Here is an 11,198-nt window from a genome sequence, read left to right as displayed (position 1 = left end):
TGTGTGTCAGTAAAACTTGTGACATGTGCCGATGGGCTGCGCCCTGTGTCACTGACATTGTCACGATCATGTCGCAGTATGTTGCCTCCAGTTGTGACTGGCAGATGAGTTGAGCAGCTGTAATTGTAACACAAAAATTCTAGTGATTTTTAAATAAATGTAAATTAAACGTATTTAAAAGTTTATGTTTTTCAAACATGACGTCAGTGTGTGGCACATCTGTATTTGAGTGGCAGATGACACTGAATGTTGTGCAATAGCCTACCAGTGCTATTGTATGTGGGTGATCACGCAGACTACACATTCTAGGATACACACGGGAAAAAAATTATCATGGATCACTACGAATACCACATTAACACTTGCATCCGTTACTACTGTAATCCTTTATTTTTGTATGACGCTGCGTGCATGTCGGTAGGTGTCAATATAAATTTAACATTGGCCAGCGCCAGATTATCATCTGGCTTTAATATTTTATATAGTAATATAATAATTATATATAAATTAAATGTAATTCTGTTTATAATTGTAACTGTGTAACAAGAAACACTATATATATATATTAGTATGAGCAAGCATTTCTTCTGGAGATGCCTGAATGTTTTGTCAAAGCATTTGACATTCTGCAGATACGTTAATAAGTACAAACTTTGTTTAATATAGCATAGACTTACATTACATTACAGACTTACATTAGCAAATGGCTGCAATATAACAAAGAGTGAAAAATTTAAGGGGGTCTGAATACTTTCCGTACCCACTGTACAAGAGGAATACCAAATTATTGTTTTAAGTGTGAAAATATAGCAGAAGTAGCACCAACATTCAAAAACAATGGACTTGTGATAAGGCTCCTGAAATAATCAGGTCTTCACTTTAAGTTTTCATTTAGTGATGAGTGAATTTTTGCTAGAAAAATAGCAGGAGAAATAATATGCAAGTGTCTCAGAGCCGGCAAAAGCTGTGAAAAGAGTTACACTTTATCTCACAGAGTATGACGCAGCCTGCAGAAGTGACATGCATGGTTGTTGTCACCACTAGAATTACCTACTGTAGCCAATGCAAAATAAACTCATTTAACCTCTTCCAGGGCCCATATTTACAAAATAGAGACTTCTGGGAATCCATACTCTGGTCTCATGAGAGCAAGTCAATCATTTCGGATCCAAAAGCATCCAAAATGTTCTGGTGTTGCTAGAGGAGGAGTACAGTGAGAAGTGCTTGGTACCCACAGTGATGTTCACTGTTCAGTGGTAGTAAAGCTTTTATATAGGGATGAATGAGTGCTGAAGGTGTGAGGGAGTTGTGCTTTATCAATGCTTGCATGAATTCACACACCACTGTGTGATGTAATACAAAAATTTGTGGACATGTATTTCACTCAATCTTAACACTCTTGAGCTGCTGTGAGAGATTCTGTAGAGACGAGCAGAGCAACACTCCCCATTAAAGACCAGGGCATTTAAGGAGGTTGTCCTCCAGGAGTTAAACTGTGAAAATTTTGTGAAAATTTTGAATGAACTTGTACACTTAGTGCCAAGAAGGGTCAGAGCAATATACTTTAAGTTCTGGAGGACATACTAAAGTGCTAGAATATAATACATTTTCTGAATTAAATCTAGGGTGTACTCATTTCTGCAATCAGGGCATTTAAGGAGGTCATCCTCCAGGAGTTAAACAGCACAGATGAGAAAATTTGTCATGAACTTGTACACTCAGTGCCAAGAAGTGTCAGAGCAATATACTTTAAGTTCTGGAGGACATACTAAGTACTAGAATATTATACATTTTCTGAATTAAATCTACGGTGTACTCATTTCTGCAATCCTTCATTAAAACAAAATTGGCTAATTTACTTATCTTACAGAAAATATTGGCATGTATTTTGTTGTTTTTATTAAGTATATGTTTTAATATGTTTTAATTTTGCCATCTTTCCATGAATTGTATTAGTGATCATTAAGAAAATACATCTTTTATATTTATTCAGAGGGGTATAGCATAGACTTACATTACATTACAGACTTACATTAGCCTACATTGCGTTGTGAAAAGCCTGTGTCAAGGTCAAGCACACTTCTGAATGGTTGGTGTAAGTTTCATAAAGCACGTTAGAATAGTAGACATCATAATGGTTTGTGGCATTTTCTCATCAGTTTATATTTACATGCAGTCTAATTCCTGATTGCCAAGTATCAGTTAGTGGTGGCACATTTGATTAAAACGTTTCACATCAACTAGCTATCTCACAATGTTTACATATGAATAAAAGCCTACATTCAAATCTGTCATAAATTGGTCTTTTCATTAGAAATGAGCCTGATTGCCACCATTGATGGACAAATTTTCTTTATAAAATTAAAAATGTCTGTATGACAGTATATTCTGCAGTTCTTCCCTGCTGTTTTGAATATCTATACTTTTCAAAGTATCATATCGAAGTTAGAAATTCAAATATTGTGACAAAATTAATTTTGTAGTGTGCCACAAATTTGTTAAAATTTCCAAAGGGTGCCGCGACTAAAGAAAGGTTGGGAAACACTGGTGTAAATCATTAAGAGGATTCTGCTCCATTTATGAGTCACTATCAAATAAACCAGTTTGTGAAACTGATCATGGGAACTTTGTGAACTGATCTTTGTACACTTTGTTCTTTCTTCCTCAATATGCTCTTTGGATCATTCTCAAGTCATGCTGGAGAACAGGATCATCACATTTAACACTTTTAAACTTGTGCAGTTTGAGCTTGAGCGCTAACTAAGGTCATTAAAGCAAAAGAGTGACACATAAATGTACATTTTCAGTAAAATTCTTATGCTAATAAAATCATTTGTAATAAAAGCATTGAAGCATGGAGCATTTTCACCAGTGGTTTCAGACTTTTGGACCCCACTGTATTTAGTCCTTCTGTGCAGTGTGCGGTTGCCCTTTGACCCATGTGGAACACGTCTGATGACAGCAGCTTTTTGAGAGTTATGGCTCTAAAGTAGCTGAGCACTCTTCTTTTCCATGTTTTCTTTGCTGTGAATGAAGAACACCTTTCTACACACATATAGAAATGATCTGTAGATGTGTCGGTAGAATCATTTGAAAGTGGCATGCAACAATATACACTGCAAAAGGCACTATTCTGAGAGACTAGAAATGTGCAAATGTAGAGCTGTTTACTGAGCTACAGTGGGTATGGAAAGTATTCAGACCCCCTTCAATTTTTCACTCAAAAAATTAACTTAAATGATTTTAGCAAATGGCTGCAATATTAACAAAGAGTGAAAAATTGAAGGGGGTCTGAATACTTTCCGTACCCACTGTATTTCTACCTGAACTCACCCTTAAAAGTTACTCTCGTTGGTTTAACCTAATGTCAGGTTGATTCAGTAGTATGAGTTTTATTTTATTAGTATTAAATATTTTTGACTTGTGTAAAACCAATGAATTCAGATTTTTAGCACATAAAGTACATCTGAAAAAGTACATAAAGTTATCTGACGATTTTTGTTTTACAGTGTACCTTTACAAAATACTCCCAAGGTGTAACTGTGCTAGTAGTATTATACTACTTGCATCACTCCATTCTCTTTCTTCTCAAATGATAACATGTATTGAAACGCAAATCAATATTTTATGTCCTTTTATTTATTTAGTTGGTAATTAGCTGTGTAAGTGGAATAATGTACAGTCAGCCGGTCTTCAATACAAAATAACCCCTGCTCATCCTGTTAGCTGACTGTGCATTATCACTGCCTTCTTTAACTCTGGTTCCTCCAGAGGGACCATATCTGTATTATGAATCACTGTGAATAACAGTCTCTGCTCAGGGACTAAATAACTGACCAACAGCCCAATAAACTATAAATCAAAGTCAAGTCACTGTTAAGTTTTATTTGTAGGTAGTAAGGCTGGTGTGTTAGACAATGTGAGAGCTTGTTGCACTGGACAGTGTTTTCAGCATTCAAAATCACAAATACAAATTCTGAGAAAAACAGAAATGGTTTCATTTTTAAAGTGCCAGCTAGGGGTGGGCGATATAGGCAAAAATTCATATCTCTGTATTTTTTGGCCGATTTGCGATATACGGTATATATCTCGGTATTTTTGTTTTTGTAATATTTAATATACAGTATATTTCACATACCACCCAATGTTGTCCAACGAAACAATACTTATTAAAGGCTCTGAAAACAAATGAAGTTAATGTAACCGTGTAAGCCTATATGATGTGCAAAAAAGGGTTAAAACCACATTTCATTCTAACATTATAACATTGCAATCTAAAAACAAAAATAATGCTTTTAAAGCAGAAGTCAAATTTACTAAACTAAAAATGAAAATGAATAAAAGCAAAAGCACAGACTTGTATTAGTCTATTTTGATTAGGCTACCTTATTACAGTTAGTGCTATCATATAAATACACTTACTTGTAGGTTTAAAATTCTACATATGTCACATTTATTGTCCAACTACAAATATTTCAGCGAAATTTATATTTTAGTCAGAGTTATTGCGCTCCTATTTCATTGAGCTCCGTCTGTTTGGCGGCGCTCGTTCCAAACGAAGTCTGTGAAGTTTAGCGGAGAATCGCAAAGCAGAAGGCTCATGCACTTCTGACAGCAAAATGGAAATATTTCCATGACTTTCTAACATTTACAGACGTAGGATATACGTGTGAAATGTAAGTTATGCATTAAGGAAAACAGCACATCTCAAACACATTAAACAGCGCGTCTCTGTCAGCGGCACACGCAGCCTTTCTGTCAGAGCCGCTTTAAACTGAAACTATAAACTATCTTATGAGTTTTTTTTAAGCCCTTAATATAAAGCTTGTCACATGTTTAGAACAAACTGGATTATGCACTTTCTCCGCAGCAGCTCAGTCTCGTCTCTGTCAGCGGCACCCGCAGCCTTTCTGTCAGAGCCGCTTTAAACTGAAACTATAAACTATCTTATGAGTTTTTTTTTTTTAAGCCCTTAATATAAAGCTTGTCACATGTTTAGAACAAACTGAATTATGCACTTTCTCCGCAGCAGCTCAGTCTGTGTCCTCCGTTATATTTTTCAGTTGCGCTCATATCAAACTACTGTATATCGATATAAACGGTATTGCTTCATACCATATCGCTTATAAAGAATATATTGATATATCGTACAAACTCGATATACCGCCCAGCCCTAGTGCCAGCTGACACTGTCATTTACTGGATTTTAAGTGTTGCATGCCTGGAAGAATGTTAGCAGATACATTTTTGGCACACTGGCAGGAGAATGAATTCAATGGGTGTATACCAATGAAATGTGGTCCAGCAGGATTCAATCAGGTAGTCAAAGCTGTGGCACACAAGGTAGCGCACTTGCTCGTGACATAAGAGCTGTTGTCTTAAGGACATTTTTAAATATTTTTTAAGGAAATGTATTTAAAGTTTCAACACACCGACTTCATTGATACTATTGAAACTATCAAAATAACAGTTTGGGAATTATGTAGGGACCTATATATTTTAAGTGTCTTAGTCAATTTATATTTGTCTACAAAACAAGTATTCAAGTAGCTTCAAGTATTTAAGCATAAGACATTAGATCAAAAGGTTTTTAATGCTTAAGAGAAACATAAATTCAATCACTTTTGACCTGTACTGGTAGGTTGTTCATCAGCCTGCTACAGATTTCTTGCTGGTAAACTGCTCACTGAACTGTCTTTTAGGAAGGTCAGGAGGTTTTTCATTGTAAAGTTAATGTGAAAACTTTAACATTAACGTTTTGGTTTTAATCGTAGGTCTGAGTAAAGAGTTACAGAGCAACACCAACAGGATGGCTCAGTTTCAGGAAGTGATGCGACAGCAGCTGGAGAGCTCTATGTACGGCGAGCTGGAAAAACTCTTGAGCAGAGCCAAAGGTGCAGAAGCTGAGGTGAGATGCAAGCTCACAAACAATTAAACACATCTTTAAAAATTCAGCTAACTGATTTACCTTTTTATTACAATAATGATTTATGTACACTACCATTCAAAAGTTTGGAGTCTGTAAGATTTTTTTCAATGTTTTTAAAAGAAGTCTTGTAACAAAGGCTGCTTTTGTTTGATCCAAAATACAGTAAAAACAGTAATATTGTGAAATATTATTACGATTTAAAATAACTATTTTCTATTTTAATATATTTTAAAATGTAATTTATTCCTGAGATGGCAAAACTGAATTTTTAGCAGCCATTACTCCAGTCTTCAGTGTCACATGATCCTTAAGGCTCATGTGAAATAAAAACATTTCTTATTGAGGAAACCATAATATATTTTCAGGATTCTTTGATGAATTGAAAGTTCAATATGACAGCATTTGTCACTTTCAAAAAATAAATCTTACTGACCTCAAATTGTTGAATGGTAGTGTAGGTGTGATCAGGAACATATAATGGTTTCAGCATCATGCAAAAGTTTTTAGTTACTTATGTGATTGTAGAAATGAGCTATTCATCGTCCGCCATGATTCCTCAACTTATTCCACAAGTGAAAGGAGGATGTACTTGGGGGATTACTGAGATAAAGCGAGTAGTTTTTGGTTGGTAATGTGATCTCAACATGTCAGATCAGGAGGCGATCCTGCTCCATGTAAAACAAAACTGCTCTTATTAGACTGCTGTCATGACTGGAATTTTATTCTCAAATGAGCGTACATCATTTTAAACACATTTTTCAAAAGTACACTCATTTCTTTGTGTAGAACTTGTTAATGAGATGAACAATTTCTGCATGCACTTTTAATTAGAAATAGAACTCATAATTTATTCGTTATAGTCTCTCAGTCTCAGTGCACATTAGAATGAAGAAGGGAGCAAAGATGAAAAATGAGAGGAACCTTCCATCTGAGTGCAGCAGCTGCTGAATGACGTGCCAGTGTGACAGGAGAGATTTCATTGCACTGCTGAGCTGATGTTTAATTAGTCTCACCCTGAGACTAGCATCGACATGATGCATCTTCTCTCTTCAGCCCCTACCCACTTCCTTCTGTTAATTTTTTCCCCCTTCCTTCATTTTCCTTTTTTCACCAAATGTCTCCGTTTTGAGTCAATTTGAGAAGGTCAGAAAGCAAAACTCTGAGCTGCTTGGCGATCCACCCCAGTATTTCCTCAGCACCATATGGTAATAATCAGGCTTAGCCGTCATCACAGTGACACATACTGACCGCTTGTGTCCCTCCCTCTCCATTACACACAGACTCCCGTAATCCCACCCAAACATTTACTGCCAAATGACGTACTAAAATCCACACCCTGCTAGCTCAAATAAAGTATGATAAGGAGATGTGAAGATGTCGTCAGATTACAGTTTACATAGTTGCACCTCTTTTATGAAGACATCCACGTGTATGCCTATAAACTGTCACTCTACCATCTATTGTAGCCAAGTAGAGATATTGTAGTTAAGTAGAGATGTCAAAAGCACCGTTACTTCAACCACACATCGATTCTAAAGTAAAGTAACATTATCTGTACCATTTTCTGATTCATAAGCGGCTGCTTTTGACTCTCACATGAATATTTGTGTGTGCATTGTGAATCAAATCGTAACAATTGCACTTCTTGGTCAAAATGCTAGGTGAATTAAATATAAACCTAGTCAGTTAAGTTAATGTAAACAGCCAGGGGAAAAAATGGATATGTGTCAAAATACCAGATCTTTGGATTAGCCAGACAGTGAAATGCATTCTATTAGACCTGTTGCTGTTTTATTATTAAAATAGTAATATTAATCAAACAAATAATATTGTTTGATTAATATTAATTTATTTCTATAAAAAAAATTTTAATATAAATGTATGTACATGTAAATATATTATTACTACTGTTCAAAAGTTTGGGGTCAGTAAGATTATTTTAATTGTTTATGAAATAAGTCTCTTATGCTCATAAAGGCTGCGTTTATTTGAAGAAAAATACAGTAAAAACAGTAATATTGTGAAATATAATTACAATTTATACATTTTTAATATATTTTGAAATGTATTTCTTTGATAGCTGAATTTTCAGCAGCCATTACTCCAGTCTTCACTGTCATGATCCTTCAATTATGATTTTATTTGTATATTTATTTTGATTATATTATATTGTTATAATATTTTTCAAAATAGTTTTTAAATAAAGGTTAGTTTTACTTAAATAGTTTTGGTTTTGGGAATCAATACATTTCACTGGCAATGGGATCAACTACGGAAATGTCAGTATTGTGACAACCCTAAATCTATATTATTTGCTAAATGCATTTCATTAAGTGCCACTTAATACTACTTAAGTGTTAACTGTTTTTCTCTTTGGTCAATATTGCCTCACAAGCTTCTTTCCAGGTTTATTTATCAAAGTTGCACTTTGATTAGAGTGCAGAGTTATTGAACTTTAAATTCTCAGCAGGCACAGGGAGTTTATGGATTTTCATCAAACAGGTTTTATTTTTAATGATGTGCACAGTGAGAGGCCTGAGGACCCAGTGATCTTTCACAGCAGGGTGTTAATTATTTCACAAGCCTTTAGGAGTTTTAATTGCCAGACTATACAGAACAAGATTAGAAAGTTATGCTGGCAGGTTGTTTTTTATGTTGAAAAAATGTCTGTTTTTTTTTTGTTTTGTTTTGCAGACTAGAATCATAACAAATGTGTGATTCAGTGGAGGAAGGTGACAGCCGATGCCCTTAAAAAATGTTAATGTAAAAAATCTAAGAAAAAAACCCCTAAAATATTTAAAGGCAAATGTAAAAGTTTAAGTACTGATGATGAAAAATGCATATTGACTGACCGCTATTATAAAAATGTCTTGGATAGGCCTAGTGATGCATAATCTGCCAAAATATCTAGAGGTTGAGTTTAAATGACTGAAAATTATTGGTTTCTCAGAAGGTGAAAAAGTAAGGACCTTCCTCAATAATTAATTTTTGGCTGCTCTCTTCCTCAGGTGTCTAAGAAGGACTTTGAAGGCTTTAGGAAGTTATTCCACCGATTTCTGCAGGTGAAGGGACCTTCAATAGAGTGGCCAAAAATCAACAGGCCCCCTGAGGACTCGGTAAGATAAGCAACACAGGCCTAATTCTTACACTCACTCATATTACACTCATATTATTAATTTAATTTGATTATAGACCTATAATCTGAATATGCAGAAAAAGTAAAGCTTAATGTATCTATACACATTTCAAGCATTAAAACAGACAGATGAGCAGTACTCAGTCAGAGCCTCTGCTTTGAGTCTCATGTGTGGGCATTAGTGTTGCCTTAGGCTCTGGGAATTAGCCAGCTGTGATTAAAAGCTGCCCACATTCCAGCATGAATTAATGCGCATGACATTCATACACTTCTAGTATTCAAAGTTTATGGGTCCAGTTAGAGTTACAGTATTAACCTTTAGATAGACCTAGTATGAATGATTGTGTGTGTGCAAGGAAAATGATAAATAAAGCTTCAAAATGGATTTGTCTGTGGGCAAGGGAGGGTGTAAGGAAGACACACCATGAACAAAAGTGTCTCCTAATTTGATTTGGCTGTGTTGTGCTTGTATTTCACATAAAGAATCCAGTGTCGGTCTGCTTTCCTCTGGGTCTGTGATGATTATGCAATGTTCTCTAAGAACTAGGGGTGCTCCGATCAGGATTTTTGAGGCCGATCACAGAAAGCAGTATCTACCGATACCGATCTTTTTAACGCCGCCTTTTTTATAATTTATAACTATTTATAGTGATACTCCAATCAGGATTTTTAGACATTTATTCAGGGCCTGAATTTAATTTTTGAAAATGGGGGAAATTCCCCTCTTAGTTGACTCTTGTGAGAGGGGAAGCAGCACGGACTGTGCTTTCACACAGGAGTCCGCTACTGATCCGTGGTTGTTTACCACAAACACATTTATCCATTATTTTGATTTCAAATCAAAACATTGTTACTGAAAATGCTTTTTCAGCATTGCAATTCTTTTTTTTACACAGTATAGTAATACAATCTTTCACAGACATGTTTAAGCACAATAAATATAAGCAACACATTATTCAATGCTTTTGACTTTTGCATTTACTTCTAGATTTATATATTAATTTGCTCAAGCAAGTGGAAAAATATTTAAACTACTTTTCTTACATTATCACAAACTTACCATTGCAGAAATAGTCAGCTCTACTGCCTTTTCTTTTGCATTTAAATGTTTATTACAAGCAATCCTGCGGTTCATAAAGAACTTTGTTTTCCTACCTCCATGAGTGCCATCTATTATTGCCCTCTTTATCTAAAAGTGCTCTTTTCCTTTAAACCTAGCCAAAAAGCCATATGTGTTGACTGTGAAACACAGTAGATTTAATAATATGCGTTTATGGTGTAATTACTACATTTTCGTGTCAATCCATGTTCATATTTACTGCAAACAATGCGCTGTTACTTTAATTCAGCGCTTGCAGTGCAGCAATAGACTCGGTGCGGAAACGATCTCCAGTAGCCCCTCACTGCAGAACACAAGATCCAGGGGATGTGTTTGGATCCACATCTAGGGGGTGGATATTGGTAGGTTTAGGGGTGGAGATGGGTGGGTTTAGGGATCAGGGGGTGGAGACGGGTAGGTTTAGGTATATGTAAGGTGGGAGGAGTTGGATCTGGATCCAACCACGCCCCCTGGATCTTGTGTTCTGCAGTGAGGACCATCTCACGATCTCGGCACTGCAGCAGACGCACCGCTCCTGAACACACCACGTATGCACCACAAACAGAGTAATGTGAACCTGCCGTTATGTGTGTGTGCTGCGAGTATGCATGAGCGTACGGTCTCCAGGAGAGCTCGCGAGGGCTGAATGGTTAAACACTGTCAAGAATTAAAAAGAAATGCAATTTATAAACTTTAGTGACGATGTGACACTGCCTCGACTGTGCAAGTGACAATTCCTGTGTCAACTGTGCAGCGTGCAGCTCGCTTGTAGACAGACGCGATATGTGGTGATTTGAAGCCATTTGTGTATTTCGAGAGGGAGAGTGCACGCGGTGATTCACTCACGCTGTTTGAGAAATTACGTCTCTCACAAGGTATTCAAATTACTTTATTAAAAGTTATTATTATTAAAATTAAAAGTTATTTAAAGGGGTGATTCATTGCGATTTAACTTTTTTAACGTTAGTTAGTGTCTAATGTTGCTGTTTGAGCATAAACAATATCTGCAAAGTTACGAAGCTGAAAGTTCAATG

At 35.9% G+C, this 11,198-nt stretch overlaps 1 protein-coding gene across 3 annotated transcripts in view; it reads left to right on the top strand.

The window, feature by feature from the left end:
* LOC107654902 (UTP--glucose-1-phosphate uridylyltransferase) overlaps positions 1-11,198 on the top strand; it is a 34,289-nt gene that overhangs the window by 3,185 nt on the left and 19,906 nt on the right. For all 3 annotated transcript variants that reach the window (XM_016442218.1, XM_016442217.1, XM_016442216.1), the window contains 2 exons: positions 5,775-5,908; positions 8,938-9,045. In XM_016442218.1, the coding sequence (XP_016297704.1) occupies positions 5,810-5,908; positions 8,938-9,045 (207 nt within the window). In that variant the 5' untranslated portion in view covers positions 5,775-5,809. The remainder of the gene's footprint in view (positions 1-5,774; positions 5,909-8,937; positions 9,046-11,198) is intronic.

This window comes from Sinocyclocheilus anshuiensis, unplaced genomic scaffold (assembly GCF_001515605.1).
Source record: "Sinocyclocheilus anshuiensis isolate Anshui unplaced genomic scaffold, SAMN03320099.WGS_v1.1 scaffold335, whole genome shotgun sequence".
NCBI classification, from domain to species: Eukaryota; Metazoa; Chordata; class Actinopteri; order Cypriniformes; family Cyprinidae; genus Sinocyclocheilus; species Sinocyclocheilus anshuiensis.
The sequence above is the reverse complement of the archived record's forward strand: the minus strand, read 5'-3'. Positions and strand labels throughout refer to the sequence as shown.